A 17,582-nucleotide genomic window follows, 5' to 3' on the forward strand; every position below is an offset into this window, starting at 1 on the left:
GAGGCAGTCACAGGTCCCAGCCAGACCCTCAGAAAATAACAGTTAAGAGAGGTCTCATGGCGAATATTCTGCTGTTTGCTTTTAAGTGAAATCATGAAAGATTCTTATTAAAATAAGGACCCAGAAATGGGCACAGTAATGTGCGCCTGTAGTCCTAGCTACTTGGGAGGCTGAGGAGGGAGGATATCTTGAGGCCAGGAGTTCGAGACCAGCATGGGCAAAAAAGCAAGAACCACATCTCAAAACATAATAAAGATCCAACAGGCAGCCAGCACCACACAGACTCCCTGACACTGTGTATACACAGGGGGACTAGAGGAATTTACTTCTGTTGATAAAACCTCAATAGTCAATATATGGCTTTTATTCTTGAAACGAATGTTCTATTTCCATAGTGTGATATGCATACAAGGCATCATAAAACACTTCCACTTCTGAGTGGGTGACAGCCCTACTACTACTCAGGAACTATTCATATATTTGAAGCAACTTTATGTGAAACTCCAAATTAAAGCATAACCTTTTTATACTATTTTATTAGGTCTAAGAGAAAAGTATTTCTATTAAAGCAATAGATAAAATTTCCAAAAACCAAGTTAGCAAGAATCAACACATTTGCCCCAAATTTGTTTTGGTCATGTATTAACATGCTACTGAAACAGCTTTTGTTCAACTTCCATTTCGAACGCTGATAAAATGGACAACTTTCACATATCACCTCAGTACAATTTCTACTATATTGTAAAAAATATATACACTATATAAAATACATATTTAGTACAAGATAATCTTTATGTGAGTGGGGATTTTTGTTGTATTCGCTACTATATTCCTAATGTCCAAAACTGTGACCAGGACATACTAAGAAATCTATAAATACTTGTTATAAGAATTTTGTTACAATTTTCTTCTCCCTCAAATACAGGAAGTTTGCTACAGGTTTTCGAAAGCTTCATTCTAGCCACTCCCATCCCCCCAAAAAACTGCTCAAATCAATGTCAGTTAACCTTTTCAAAAAAAAATCTCCAAATTTTTCCCATCATCTCCACATCCCACAAGTTTTCCCAGTTCATTCCTCTTGTGTGCATTGTGTATATGCAAGATGCATTAGGATGCTCTTTTGTGCAAATGTTACAGATACTTCAGAATAAGACAAAGCCCACTAACACTGACGATCAGTCATAATGTAGAGCTCTGCATTTCTAAAGTACAGTCTTCAGTCCACTGAATCAGAATCTTGGGGAGGGGGCTGGGTGGTAGCCCAAGAATCTGAATGTTGAGCCCCTGGGCAACTCTAATGTTTATTAACTTTGAGAACCAATAGGTTCCCTCATCTAGTAGTTGTTGAGCACCTACTATGTTCTAGGTAGTATTCTTGGCCCATGTCCTCAGACAACTTACATTCTTTTTGGTGTATGGGGTGGGGCCAGACAAATAAGAAAATAAACAAATCCAATAGTTTCAGATAGTAAGAGGCACTACAAAGGATGTAAAACTGATGACAGAATGAAGAAATCACTGCTAGAGGATGAAATGTAGGGAATGAGGGTTCCAGGAAAGTTTCTCTGCAGAAGTGACACATGGGTAGAGGGCAAAGGTGGTGACATGTTTAGGTATGGTGAAAGATGAAAACTGGTCAACTATGGCAGAAGTCATTCAGCAAGGAAGACACAGGACTGAAGACAGTTGTAGGCAGGGAAACTTATAGGCCATGGTTGAGAATCTGGATTTTTAAATATTATCCCAGGCTTACCTAGAAGCCACAGGATGTGTGTGTCAGGGGAGGGACAGGGTTAGTGCAAGAAAATAATAGTAATAATAATAATAATTATGAGGCTGCTACAGAAGCCCAGTGAGAGATGGCAGTGCACACTAGGGAGGAGGCCACAGAAACTAAGTAGACCAGGCACAGTGGCTCACACTTGTAATCCCAGCACTTTGGGAGGCCAAGGTGGAAGGATCGCTTGAGTTTGAGAATAGCCTGCACAACATGGTGAAACTCCATCTCTACAAAAAAATGAAAAAAATTAGTGAGGCATGGTGGTGCACCTGTGGTCCCAGCTACTCAGGAGGCTGAGGTGGGAGGATCATCTGAGTTTGGGAGGTCAAGGCTTCAGTGAGCTGTGACTGTGTCATTGCACACCAGCCTGGGTGACAAAGTGACTTCTTGTCTCCAAAAAAAAAAAAAAAAAAAAAAAAAAAAAAAAGGCCAGGCGCGGTGGCTCACGCCTGTAATCTCAGCACTTTGGGAGGCTGAGGTGGGCAGGTATTCGAGACCTGCCTGACCAACATGTTGAAACCCCATCTCTACTAAAAATACAAAAATTAGGTGGGTGTGCTGGCACGTGTCTGTAATACCAGCTACTCAGGAGGCTGAGGCAGGAGAATCACTTGAATCTGGGAGGTGGAGGTTGCAGTGAGCCGAGATTGTACCACTGCACTCCAGCCTGGGTGACAGAGAGAGACTCCGTCTCATAAATAAATAAATAAATAAATAAATAAATAAATAAATAAAACATCAGGTTGGATAAAAGGAGAAAGGATATATATATATTTTTTTATTTTAAAGAAAGGACACAAATGGAAGGGGGCAGCCAATAATATGTAGAACAATGCAGCAGCAATCCTGATAGGATAGAACATGAGATGGAATATAAGAAGGTGATATACTAGGTGAGTTTCAAAACCATACATAGAGCCAAACACCTACCCGCATCCACACTGATAGGAACGAACATGATGACACTGAGCAGCAGCACCTATGTAGGGAAAGCCTAGGGACTCTGACCAACTGTGAGCTCAGTGGGCATCACAGAGTGAGGCTGCTGCCCAAAAGGCTGAAGGACTCCTAGGATACACTGGGCAGTCTTCTTCCAGAATGATGACAGCCTCCACTGCTCTACGCTCATCCCCAGACCCTGGAGCAGGTGTTTCATGAGGGCTGGCCTTGAGTGAAGGGCATTCAGAGGAGAGCTGGGACAAAATGAGCCTCTGAAAGGCTCAGGGAAATTATCTGGATCAACAAAAGTACAAGAGCCACAGAAGAATTTTTAATTTTTATTTTATTTATTTATTTATTTTGAGACAGAGTCTCTCTCTGTCGCCCAGACTAGAGTGCAGCAGTGCGATCTCTGCTCACTGCAACCTCTGCCTACCGGGTTCAAGTGATTCTCTTGCCTCAGTCTCCCAAGTAGCTGGGATTACAGGCATCTGACACCTCACCCAGCTAATTTTTGTATTCTTAGTAGAGACAGGGTTTCACCATGTTGGCAAGGCTGGTCTCGAACTCCTGACCTCAGGCAATCTGCCTGCCTCAGCCTCCCAAAGTGCTGGGATTACAGGCTTGAGCCACCGCGCTCGGCCTGAATTTTTAAATTTTTTAGTAGGCACATTAAAAGAGCAAAAAGGTACCAAAAATTATTTCAACATACAATCAATATAAAAAAAATTATTACTGGGCTGGGCACAGTGGCTCACGCCTGTAATCCCAGCATTCTGGGAGGACGAATCACTTGATCGAGATTGGGAGTTCAAGACCAGCCTAGTCAACATGCTGAAACCCTGTCTCTTCTAAAAATACAAAAACAGCCAGGCGTGATGGCAGGCACCTGTAAATCCTAGCAACTTGAGAGGCTGAGGCAGAGAATCGCTGGAAACCAGGAGGGGGGAGGCGAAGGTTGCAATGAGCCGAGATCACATCATTGCACTCCAGCCTGGGTGACAGAGCAAGACTCTGTCTCAAAAACAACAACAACAACAACAACAAAAAAGCTATTTAATATTCTTTTTCCATATTTAATATTCTTTTTCTATACCACATCTTGAAAATATGTAAGTATGTGTCAACCCAAAATATCTGAGATAGGTCTCAATTTAGAAAGTTTACTTTGCCAAGGTTAAGGATGCGCCTGTGACACAGCCTCAGGAAGTCCTGTACCCAAGGTGCTTGGGGCACAGATTGGTTTTATACATTTTAGGGAATCATGAGACATCAATCAATATATGTAAGATATACACTGGTTCTGTCTAAAAGACTGGACAACTTGATGTAGGGAAGGGGCTTCCAGGTCATAGGTAGATAAGAGACAAACAGTTTCATTCTTTTGAGTTTCTGATTCCCTTTCCAAAGGAAGCAATCAATCAGATATGCATTTATCCCCATGAGCAGAGAAATGACTTTGCAAATGGGAGGCAGGTTTGCCTTAAGCAGTTCCCAGATTGACTTTTCCCTTTAGCTTAGTGATTTGGGGGTCCCAAGATTTACTTTCCCTTCCCTTCACATATGTATCTTATGATTTTTTGTTTTTGTGGTTGTTATTTTTTTTTTTGAGACGGAGTCTCACTCTTGCCCAGGCTAAAGTGCAGTGGCACAACCTCGGTTGACTGCAACTTCCACCTCCTGGGTTCCAGCAATTCTCCTGCCTTGCCTCCTAAGTAGCTGGGATTACAGGCACCCGCCACCACGCCCGGCTAATTTTTGTATTTTTGGCAGAGATGGGGTCTCACCATGTTGGCCAGGCTGGCCTCGAACTCCTGACCTCAAGTGATCTGCCCACCTCAGCCTCTCAAAGTGCGACGATTACAGGCATGATCATCCTGCCACCGTGCCAGGCCATTTATTTTATGTTTAAAGTACCTCTAATTCACATATGTGTAATCAGCAAGAATATGGACAGGAGGGGCTCCAAAAAAAAGGAGATTGTGACTCCCCTCTCCTAACAGCCAGATAATCTACCAGTTAAATATGCTGTCTCTGGAGGGAGAGTTTACCACTGCTGAAGGATCCAAGAAAGACTACATGACAATAAAGATTACAAGTGAAAGAGATTTACACACCAGACTAAGAACCTATGATTCTATGAGAAAGGACCACTCACTCTGGTGCAGAGATGGAATCAGATTCTCTGCAGAGAAGAAAAAACTTGACTCAGAAAAGACAATCTCCAGGGAAAAGGAAAGCTCAAAGCAAATAGCACCCAGTAAGACAAGTGGTAAAACACTGGGTAATGACCATAAAAAGGATCGAAACAAAACTGCCCTGCCTTACCTGTTCTAGGTGGTGTTTATGACTTTGCAGCATGCTAAGGTGGCCTGTGTAATCAAGCTACCTAAAAATCATGCATTTCACATACCTTTAAGATGGGGAGGTATTATATAATTAGTCTGGTCTTTGTCCTCGATTTCTGTGAGGAAACCTCTGTATCTTTGAAATTTCAGTAGTAATGAAGAATGTTATTAATGCATGGCAAGCCCTGATAGTTTATGCTAAGGAGATTCCTCAGGATAGGGGGTCAACCATGTGATTAGAGGACTGGGGCTTTGAGGGAAGGGGACTGGAGATTGAGTTCAACTATATTATTATTGGATCATCATGCCTACACAATGAAACCCCAATAAAAACTCTGAACACTGAAACTCAGTGGAGCTTCTGGTTGGTGGAAACACCAATGTGACAAGAGGATGATGCACCTTGATTTCACTGGGAGAGGCACAGAAGCTCTATATTTGAGACCTTCCCAGACTCCATCCTATGTGTCTCTTCATTTGGCTGGTCCTGATTAGTATCCTGTATAATAAAATATTCTACGAGTTATTCTAGTGAATTACTGAACGTGAGGTAGGTCATAGGAACCCCTTAGATTGGTACCTGGCTGGTCAGAAGTACAGGTGGCCTGGGGACCCCAGAACTTGCAGCTGGCATGTGAAGTGAGGGCAATCTTATTGGGGACCATGCCCTTAACCTACGGGGTCTGCACTAATTTCTGGTGATTAACATCAGAACTGTATTGCCGTATTTTAGGAGGAGCACTCAACCCAAACACATCTGACAGACTTCTCAGAGGCTGCAGTGTCTGGTCCTCTCCTTTCTTGCCAGAGGTTTATCACCATCAGCCCTGCCCAGCTTTCATATAGCACTCTTACTTCCCTTACACCTCAGGGAAAATGGCAAATGGCCCTTAAAACCAAAGTTGGCCTGCAGACATTTAATCCAGTTAGAAGAGAATGAGAAGAAATGAAGCAGTCAAGAAACTAACACTCACAATGAAATATTTTACCTTTGCTTAAAACAAGTCACTGACTAGTTCAAAGTGTTTCATTGTAATACAAAAGTGGTAGGGGAGGAGAAGCCTTGTCACTGAAGAATAAAGTTCTGCCATAAGTCAGGAATTTGAGGCTTCTACAACACTTTAAAAATTCACTTCCTTTTCATGGACATACACAATTATACATCCTCTGTCTCTATGACCGTAAATGTAATTTAACTGTTTGCAGAATGGGACTACAAAGCCTGTGGTTATGCCTCAAGCAATGAAAAGCCATATGTCATTTAATGCATAGTTAATGTATGTGGGGGTGTGGAGAGAAGAGAGGTTAGAAAGGGGTCAGAACTGAGCTGTGATGGGGAACACCAAACTCTCAATTCTAGGGGGCCCTTGATTAGTAGTGTTCAGAATTAAATGAAATAAAATAAAATATATAACCTTGGAAAAAGTTCCTGGAGCAAGATCTCCAATACTTCCTGGCCCACTCAATGCTTCAGTGGGGTGTTAGGCTGTCCACTAAGCCAGTGAGCTTTGAGTGCACAGTGCTCATTATTGGAGGGATGTAAGCCAGGTGAACTTAGGCAACTTACTTAACCTCTCTAAGCCTGTTTCCTTACCTGAGAAATGTTGTGGGAAGTACACTGTACTTGCACATAGCTGATACACAGTAGGCACTCACCAATGTCAGCTCTCTTAGGCTGGAGAGGCCGAGGATGATGCAGCTGGCCCTAATAAAGGATGCTCCAACACAGACAAGGACTGCCCTCTCTTCCACTGCCACACTGAGCCCTTCACCACGCTGGTACCCAAGGCCTTGGGCTGGCAGCATCCTTGCTTCCTACCATGCAGAAGAACTTTCTAATACATATGCTACCTATAGGACACTGGCTTCCTGAGCGCAATCTTTGTGTATCTGGAAGTTACACCTCATGCTGTCATGTGACTATTGTGAACAAGATTATGCTAAATGGAGACAACAAAATCGAAGTCTTCTAACTTTAGTTTCAAATGCCAGAATCATTAACTTAAATAGAAGACTGACCTATGTATTCTGTACATAATGAATTCAGGTCAGAATAACACTTAAATTAATGTTCAAAGAAAACGACGTAAAATTAGTAATGCACGATGTGATTACTAATGTTTTCCTTGGAAAATTTTTATGGTATTAACATGGCCTAGCCAGGCACAGTAGCTCACGCCTATAATCCCAGTGCTTTGGGAGGCTGAGGCGGGCAGATCACTTGAGGTCAGAAGTTTGAGACCAGCCCCATCTCTACTAAAAAAAAATACAAAAAAAACAGCCGGGTGTGATGGTGGGTGCCTATAATTCCAGCTACTCAGGAGGCTGAGGCAGGAGAATCGCTTGAACCCAGGAGGCAGAGATTGCAATGAGCTGAGACTGCACGACTGCACTCCAGCCTGGGCAACAAAGCAACACTCAGTTTTAAAACAAACAAACAAAAACAAAACAAAACATGGCCTAGTATCACTATAAATCCAAAAGTACGAGACACACATTTCACATAAGGTCCCATTTTCTGTTTTTACACAATGACCAGCTTACCATATGGTCTATGGAATATCTTTACGAAGTATTAGATATTCTGCATTAAGATTATAAAATCAAATAACTTGAATACATGCTTATTTTGCGTCCCATTTCCAAAACACAGCAATAACAAATAAATTAAGTAACATAATATCAGTTAGCAAAAGGAGAAGTAAGCCTAACTTACCTGGGAATTAAGTCACGATTCACTTTCTTCTTGCCACCCTACAAACCAACCACTTACATACAGATTTCTACCAAGCAAATATAACTAATTAGCCCCATGTCAGGGCTCAGTTTTTCCACTTTTAAAACAGTTTTTCCACTTTATGCCTGAGTCTGTGTCTCAGGCATAAAGCTAAGCATCTGACATACATCATCTATTTAGGTCCTCAAAATAATCCCAAGACAGATATTATTAGTGTCCTAATTTTACAGACAAGAAATGGAAATTAAGGAAGGTTAGGTTAACTTGTCAGGATGCAAGCGCAGGCAGTATGGTTCCTGAGCTCTGGCTCTCAGGCACTGCTGCTTTCTATACTATCTTTTGAGTCTAGTCATGTCATGATTTACCTTTATTTGCATTAAGTGGAGATGTTAGGCTTCCAGGATAGGAACTGTTAATATTTAATAATGTACATAATTAATGTAAAGTGACCAAAATGGTAGTTTTCCCTAGATGTTAAGTGATAATGAAAGACTATCATCTCATACGTGTTGTATGTTAAGTGAGCCCTTACAAATTTTAGCTAATTAAATAATGTGATTAAAACTCACCACACTTCACCAAGTTGCCTACACATCAATGAAACTGCTAATTCACCTACCTCAATCAATTTGTTGGCATGTTCACGGAAAACTTGGGCATACTCCTTAACTTCTTTCTCATTTCCATTCTTTGCAGCTTCAATCAATACCAAAAGTGGAACATTGGTTTCCAAGAAAGAATCTGAAACGTGGTCCATGACAGCTTTGCGGAGCTAATAATTAAATTGTAAAAATTTGATTTTATTTCTACCAAAAAGGTATTAAATAGATTGCTTTTTATTCTGTTGTACACTTTAATAAAGCTTATGGTAGACTGGCTGCACTTACATGAGGACCCCTCATGTAAGCCATACAGTTACGTAATCTGCAACACAGGAAACATATGATCGTGGAGACAATGGTTTACATTACTGTAGTTACAGCATTTCAGCAACAGAATCTCAGTTTTTAAGACAATATATCCTTTTTTCTTGGGAATTACAAAACTAAGGCTTACAACTTAAATAATACAAAAGCTGAACAGAAAGCAGCTCTGGGTTGAACTGGCACATAGCCTTGGAATATATGTAATTAGCCTAATTGGCTAAATAAAAAGAGAAGAGAGAAAAAGGAGCTATCTGGTTTATCTGAAAGATCTACACACTATGAACCTTAAAACTTAAGGTTCTCTTTATAACCATTTCTGATACTGCTTCACCAAAAGGAAACTGAATAAAGATATATTCTATCTTTAATTTTGTTTTATATCAGACATAAGCAATAAAATATCTATCCATTATCTCTTAAAAATTGTCTGTATTACAACTTAAGTCTTAATACATTATTTTATAAAATCAACCCTAACCTCTTTAAAGACTAAAACTCAATTTGACTCCAAAATGTTAATGGGGTCATTTATCATTAAAAGGCTCGATTTATCTATTCTCTATTTACTAACTCAGAAAATTCAGCACCTCAAATATCTCTATACCTACCATATTTGGAACTGAAAACACTTCACCAAGGATCTAAGGGAACTGCAAGTGTGTAATGAGCATAGGGCAAGTCAAATAAATAACTGAAATTTCTGTCTCTATCGTACATAGCCAATACAACAAGATCCTTCAGGATTATTTTCACAGGTCGCCAAGTCGTTTTAAATTTATTTTCCTACCTGTACATGCCTTTCACACTAGAGCTAACTTATTCAGTCCAACACAGTGAGACTGTATTACTCCATGTCTTCATGAAATCTGATTAGCCATTAAGAAGCATATTAGCAACAAAAAGATAGGCATTTTCTTGTGAAAATCCATCCTTTCTCTCAATAAAAAAATATAAGGCCAGTGCTTACTAGGATTTTAATCAAAACTACAAAATTGAGAACTTAGAAAAACAATCAGCACTTTCGTCCAGATTACCTGTCTACGCAAGTCCCTGGTCTTCTTGGTCATTTTATCTATTGCAGAATTGAGTGCATCACTTCTTTCTTTACGTCCAGCCTGTATAAAAGGAAAAGAGATGAGCATTTTATTCATTTACACAGAAACCTAATGATAGCCTATAGCCATTTGTGCTCATGTCAACACTGAAAAAACAGTACAACTTCTTAAACCCAAAGTCGGAAAATACTGGGAGCAGAGGGGTGATATGTGGCTTTATTCATAAAAACCCAACCTTATAATTCTTGGGCTCCACATTATCTGATGATTGGAATTAAGGGAGTTTTGCCAAAATAAGAGAAGCCAAGAGACAAAGAGCTTTGCGTAAAGTTTGGCTTTTAAAAATTAAATTTATATTTTTACTCAAGGTTCAGCATACACCAATTTTATTAATGAAGCAGCTCTCCTTGAACTGCAGCAAGAACAGGGTACACCTGATTTTGATGAACTCTTGAGATCTGAAGAATGTCAAGATGTGAAAAATGGGACCTGGCACTGAAACAATGTGAAACAACACATTTAAAAACTAAGATGTACCTGATAGGTCACAGCTAATAATGTTTATTATGCAGCTCAAATCATAATGCTTTGTGGGATTACTTTGGTTATTTTAAAAAAATCCTAGGCTAAGCTTTAATGCAGTTATATTGCACAGAAAAGAACCTACTAGTCACTCTTGAAGTAGTATGTAAAACAGCATTTCTTCAGAGGTCAAGGTGTTGAGTCGAGATTTGCCAGGGTAACATTCTAAGCAGAATCGAATGGAATAAAGTAGACAGCAGTTGAAAGAAAAGGGACAAAAGTCTTTTTTTAAATCCCAGGTGGAGATTGTTGTGTCCCTGGGAAATACCTACATCATGTAGGTTAAACTGTAAAGTATATATAAAGTATATTAAAAGCTTGTTTTCACAAAACAAACATGGTTCTTTCTGAAAAACATGTCAGTAAATCACAGGAGAGATACAAATGAACAAAGGAACTGAGCCCAATGTTCCCCCTCTGGATGCCCTCAAGACATTCTGATATGGGTATGCGCTTAGTACATAAGCCAGTAGAGCAGATGAATGGTTAGGAATGGGGAGATCTGTTTACTAAGTGACTTTAATGGACATTTGTTATTCACTTTATGTCTTATCCCTTACCTGTCAATTGGGGAAAATGCCACCTATCTCTCTGTAGACTGTTAGAAATATTGACGGATATAGGTTATTTAGCAAAGGGCAGAAAGGAGACAACAGGGAACAGTAAGAGTTTAAATATAAGTAAAATTGATATGGTCACTATCAAATCTGGTTATGGTCTCATTCCTTAACCCGTTCCCCCCAGCACTCTTGTACTGCCAATAAAATTAAGTATTCCATTAATATTGATGGGGAGGAGAGGTCTCAACAAAAACTCATTCAAATAGGAAGATTTCTACCTGCAGGAAAAAACTGATTTATTCAGGGCCATGAATGTCAATCAACCAACTGAATGGAGCCCCTTCTCAGCCAGGGCATTCCAAAAGTAAACTTGAAAAACTAGTTTAGGCCATCATGGGAAGGAGGGAGTCGGACGTGCCTCATTATACTCTCCTTCCTTTGGAATTCAGGCACAACTGACCAGCACTAACATTAAAACACAAATCTAAGACTGACAAAGCAGATTATTTGTAGCAATAAGGTACCAAATTCCAACCGGACTCTAGTATAATATCACATGGCAGATAGCAGGTCCTGAAAGAAATGCAACTGTTAACCCCAAAATGTATTTCTCTGAAATATTAATATTTTGAAATGGCCCTGCAAATTGGTCACTTTTGGGGAAAATCTACATTCTGTAGAGAATTTCCTTCCCTTCTAGGTTTTTTCCTGATTTAGGAGAAATTTAACTAAGAGTCTGGCACCTTTTAGGATCTGATAAAAGGCATCTGATTTGCCATCTAATATCTGAAGTCTACTACCTGGAGGCTTCATCTACATAACAAGAACCTTGGCTTCCCGCCCCCATCTATCTTAACTACAAACATTTCTTTCTGCTGACTTCAGCTCTTCAGGGAGAGCTTAATCCTTTCAACCAACTGCCATCAGGAAATCTTTGAATCCACCTATGACCTGGAAGCCCCCCTCCAATCCTTTCAAACTGTCCAGGCTTTCAGGACCAAACCAAGGTACACCTTACATGTATTGACTGCTGTCTACCTGTAAAAAGTCAAGGTATGACCCAACCACCTTGGGAATACGTTCTTGAGACTGTGCCTTGGGCCTTGGCCACTCATATTGGGCCCTAGAATATTTATTTCTTCAAACATTCCACAGAGTTTGACTCTTTCTTGTTGACATTAGTCAGCTTGAGACATGCAATTATTTACTCACAATCTTAAAGCTCAAAATACCAGAATCTAAGATAAAGGTAGCTAAAACTGAATCACAATCAAACTGACTTCACAATTAATGCTTTAATCAGGAAAGTCTCAGCATATTCCTTAAGATACTCAAGCACTCACTTCAAGAAAATTTCTCTAAATAAACCCTATAAAGTTTGCCATTGTTCCTAGCCACATTTTTCTGGTGTTTCTAATAGATAATTTGTTCTGGAAAACACTTAGAATCTGAAAGCCAAAAGTTGAGCATGTAGACTTCATGAAAGCCCAATCCCCTACAACCTGAAAAGCCCAGGAATTTTCTCAATTTGAGTAAAAAGATTTACTGTTCAAGTTATGTAAAACCAAATCCTTGAACTTGACTTTTGAAAGAATTATAGTCACACAGCAAAATTCACTTTAAGATGCAATGCAACCCACACCATGAATCTGTTAATTCTGTCTTTGTCAAACTACCCAAAAAATCAATTTGTCTTTCTTGTTATTGCAGGAAATAGAGGTTTATGCCTCATTAATCAGAAGGGGGGCAGTTTAGGAGCAGTTATTTACTAAGCCCTTTAAGTTATACTAGACAGACTGTTTTAAAATCACAGCATAATTTTAGAAAAATACAGTCCAAATAGCAAGTTTAGGGTACCAATCATTTAAAATGTAATAGAGATGAGTACACACAGACACACTCATAACCTTAACACTGAGCTTGAGGAGAGTATAAAGCTTGCTCATCTTAAAACAAGATTCTGCCAGGAGCGGTGGCTCACGCCTGTAATCCTAGCACTTTGGGAGGCTGAGGTGGGTGGATCGCCTGAAGTCAGGATTTTGAGACCTTTGGCCTCAAAGCTCAAACCTTTGGTTTCAGCCTGACCAATATGCTGAAATCTCATCTCTACTAAAATTACAAAATTAAAAAATCAGGCGTGGTGGCGTGTGCCTGTAATCCCAGCTACTTGGGAGACTAAGACAGGAGAATCCCTTGAACCCAGGAGGCGGAGGTTGCAGTGAGCCGAGACTGCACCACTGCACTCCAGCCTGGGTGACAGAGCGAGACTCCATCTCAAAAAACAAACAAACAAACAAAAACAAGATTCTACTTCTTTTGAGATTAAAGTTATGATTTTTTATTTCTAGCATTAACTGGACAAAAATTAAGTTACTCAAACATAGCCTTAGGAAAAGCAACCCTGTAGCATATAACTATTACTGGAAGTAGTGAGGAAACTTTTTACTCCAACCCTTGTTAGTCTGGAAGGGATGAAATATGTTCCTGGCATTGCTGGTGGCATCTCAAGGCACATTTTAGTCCCTAAATGAAAAGGCAAAAGTTTGCAGGTGAACCTACAAAAAAGCTACTCAAACTGACTGCACGAAACAAATATCATTCCACCATATTTCTTAGAGAAAAAGTGCTCTAAATTGAAAGATCCACATAATTTCTTCTGCCAAACAAAGGCTTTCTTTTCTTCTTATTCTACACATTCTCCCTAGGGAACCTGGTCATTCCTACTGCTTTAATGAACCTATGGTCACTCTGCCATCTTCCATGCCGACCTACCCACATACATTTTTGTTCTTCACACATGTTGTGCTCTCTCTCACCTACCGAAAATACTCTTCTCCCCTCCTTCCAACTCCTACCCATCGTTCAGATGAGATACTACTTCCTTGTGGAAGCTTCCACTGGCCAACCTCAGCCCTAAGTTCAAGTTCAGTGTCCCCACAGAATGCTCCCACACCACCTCATGTTTCCTCTCAAAGATCTTCTCAAATCATACCTTAGGATAATTACCTGTTGACTTGTCTGTCTCCCACTGGACATGAATGAAATGAGAAACCAATAACCAATTAGAGACATGTTTAAAAACCATAGGACTTCATGTGTAATCTATGTGGCAAGTCATCAGTCTCTGCTTCCTTGTCACTAGTTAAAATATAAGACTTCAAATAAACCTCTGCTTTCTATCCTCATTTCAGTCTAGAGTAAGCCTGAGGTGGGTAGAGGAGGGTAAAATACAGTGTTTTAACCCTTAACATTTAAGGACTGTTTAAAAAGGTAACAAACAGTGAGGTCTGATTAGTTTAACAGGATGATCTAATTAGTTAGATAAAATACTTCCTCAGCCATTAGAAAATTAAACAACAACAACAACAAACAATGAATTATGGCATTTTACAAGACCAAATAAGAATGAGCATCTGAAGCTGCTTCTATCCAAGACAATAAAGAATGGAAAGAATTGTGCAGGATCTTCACCTCCGCACAAAAGAGAACTGGGGCTGTCATCCATACAGTACAGACCTTCAATAAAGCAAGATGAAGATCTTGAGAAAGGAAGTGATAACCAAGCTGTTGCTCACAACCAAGAAGGTTTCCGAGAGGAAAGAGAACTTTAAAGAGAATATCAAGAAAAATGTTTGAAAACTAAGGGAAACTAGCATCTTTTAGGGAGTCGATACATGTCTTCATGAGTAGGGCTAAAAGGCCTGCTGTGGGCTGGGAAACACAGTGTCGTACAACATACATTTAATGAATAACAGGAGAAGCAATCTGACCTTGGTTGTTCTACCTGGCCCATAAATGGCTGGTGGGCTCTGCCTAAGCTGAACCTGTAACAAGAGTTGCTGGGAGTGCTTTATGCAAAGCTCAACAGTAGATCAATCTTAGAATACAATGATTATATAGTCCTGTATTCCTAAATTCTTTTCAAAGAGTGCCTCTGCTTAAATTACAAAGAGCAGAACAGACACTGCAGACATACACAGACGAACACAACAAGTACCAAGACGAGCTCTCGAGGAGGACAGTCTTACCTCACTGCTTCCCCTTCAGCCTCAGGAAGCTCCTTTCAGCAATGTGCAATACAAGGAGGAATCAACATCTCAACTGTAGATGGAATGCTGACATGCTGCTATAAAACCTTACAGGTAAGAAATGATCTTGTTCTCTTTGGGCCAAATTTTTATGAATTTTCTTTGCATTAACAGTATCACATATTCAACTTTTTTTTTTTTTCCTTGCCCTATCACTTGTCACTGCCCCTCCAGCCCAGAACCTATTAAGAGGGTTCCCAGATGATGGTTTCCAAGCTTCATCAACCAGAAGTGCTAGCATCTAGCCAACAAACAAGCAAACTAACCCCTTAAATTTAGACAACTAGGTCAGAGAGCCCACTAATATTGAATGATTCTTCAAGTAAGTATGAATGGGTATCTTACCTTTTAATTTTATCCTGTGCAAACAGCTTTGTATAGCCCCTTGGGCCATCTATGCAGGTAAGAGGAAATACATCTACATCAAAAGCTACTCAGAAATATCAAGAGGAGAAAGGAAGGACAACCCCAAACTTGGCTATGTATTTCAGAATAAACGATAAAGCATGCTACACAGAGAGGAGAGGGGAAACATGAACACAATGAAGCCACTAGCAGAAGAAGAGTTTTTAAAAGGGGGGGTTGCCATAAAAATTTCAGTCTATGCTTTAAACCAACACTTCAAGATGGGCTGGGCATGGTGGCTCATGCCTGTAATCCCAACGATTTCTGGAAGGCTGAGGTGGGAGGAGAGCTTCAGCCCAGGAGTTCAAGACCAGCCTAGGCAACACGATGAAACCCTGTCTCCACAAAAAATTAGCCAGGGATGGTGGTACACACCTGTAGTACCAGCTATCTGGGAGGCTAAAGAGGGAGATCAATGGAGTCTGGGAGGTCAAGGCTGCAGTAAGCCACAATTATGCCAGTGCACTCCAATCTGGGCAACACAGTGAGACCTTGTCTCAAAAACAAACGAACACACACAAAAACTTCAAGACAACTTCTGTTATTTTTGTTTTGATGTCTATAATAGCAGAAATAAAACATCTTCATAGTATAAATGTTCATCTGTTCAAACTCCTATGGAAGATCTTCCATAACCTAATGCCCAACTTAGGTGCACTGCTCCAAGATTTCTGGCTGAATTATCTAGCCCTGGGCACAAAATACAAGGGAAGCAGGTCGTCGTCACATGATTCTGACCCTGAAACTTCCCCAACAGCAACAACTGCCGAAGTGCACATGTATCCAAAACTAGAAGGGTGTGTCCCAAAATGTGTAAGGTGCATCCAAAGAAACACCACTTACTATTGTTAGTGTAACCAGAATCCCTTTCTACTGCTTTCTCAGTTGTGTTTACTAACAAGATAACAAAAGGACTTTAAACATCAAAATCAGCTGGCATGGTGGCTGACACCTGTAATCCTGGAAACTTTGGGAGGCCAAAGTGAGAGGATCTCTTGAAGCCAGGAGTTCGAAACCAGCCTAGGCAACACAGTAAGACCCCATCTCTCCAAAAAAAAATTATTTTAATTAGCTGGGTATGGTGGCATGTGCCTATAGTCCTAGCTACTCTGGAGGATCACTTGAACCAGGAGCTCAAGGTTACAGTGAGCTATGATCATGCCTCTGCACTCCAGCCTGGGTGAAAGAGCAAAGACACTGTCTGAAAACACACACACACACACACACACACACACACACACACACCCCAAAATAAAATCAACAGAAGGCAGGGATGGAGACAAGGATCCAGGCAGAAAAGGAGATTCTGGTAGTCTAATGTAGACATTCTACTATTGAAAGATTCCCTTCTCCTTCAAAAAAAGACAGGCTAGTAAAACCCACTTACCCTAATACAAGTCTGGCTACAGCATAAGCCTAAGTATGTGGCTGCCAGTTAACACCTTAAAAGGTTCTTAGCAGAGGACATAAGACACACAAAATCTAGGACCTCCACCCTAAAAATGGATTTTTTTTTTTTTTAAGACGGAGTCTCACTCTGTCACCCAGGCTGCAGTGCAGTGGCTCCATCTCAGCTCACTGCAACCTCTGCCACGCTGGTTCAAGCAATTCTTCTGCCTCAACTTCCTGAGTAGCTAGGATTACAGGCTCCTGCCACCGTGCCCAGCTAATTTTTGTATGTTCAGTAGAGACAGGGTTTCACCATCTTGGCCAGGCTGGTCTGGACTCCTGACCTCGTGATCCACCCACTTCGGCCTCCCAAAGTGCTGGGATTACAGGCATGAGCCACTGTGCCTGGCCAGCTATCTTTTTTTTTTTTAAAGCAGGGATTGAGACTGCCAACAACAAGGTTTATTTTAACATGCTTCTCCAAAACACCTCTGGGCAACACTTTGGTGCCAGGGCATACACAATTTTTGGAGCTGGGTATGATGAAAGAAACATTTGCCTTTTTAGCATAAAGCAAATATAAAGTTCCCTCTCTACCCTCCCTCCCACAGAAGAATAGGAAATTTCATGAATATATCTGTACATCTGCTTCTCCCAGTAGGGGAATAACTCTACCTAATCAGCAATACATATGAAAAAGCAAACTCTCATGTGGAGGAATGCAGACAACTACAGTCACCTAAGCCCTGCCACTTGACTCACTTGATTTGCTC

At 40.5% G+C, this 17,582-nt stretch overlaps 1 protein-coding gene across 3 annotated transcripts in view; it reads right to left on the minus strand.

Moving 5' to 3' along the window:
* CTNNA1 (catenin alpha 1) overlaps positions 1-17,582 on the minus strand; it is a 176,494-nt gene that overhangs the window by 38,814 nt on the left and 120,098 nt on the right. For all 3 annotated transcript variants that reach the window (XM_008014554.3, XM_073010665.1, XM_038007356.2), the window contains exons 8-9: positions 9,765-9,845; positions 8,424-8,576 (exon numbers count right to left, since the gene is read on the minus strand). In XM_008014554.3, the coding sequence (XP_008012745.1) occupies positions 8,424-8,576; positions 9,765-9,845 (234 nt within the window). The remainder of the gene's footprint in view (positions 1-8,423; positions 8,577-9,764; positions 9,846-17,582) is intronic.

Source organism: Chlorocebus sabaeus, chromosome 23 (genome assembly GCF_047675955.1).
Source record: "Chlorocebus sabaeus isolate Y175 chromosome 23, mChlSab1.0.hap1, whole genome shotgun sequence".
NCBI classification, from domain to species: Eukaryota; Metazoa; Chordata; class Mammalia; order Primates; family Cercopithecidae; genus Chlorocebus; species Chlorocebus sabaeus.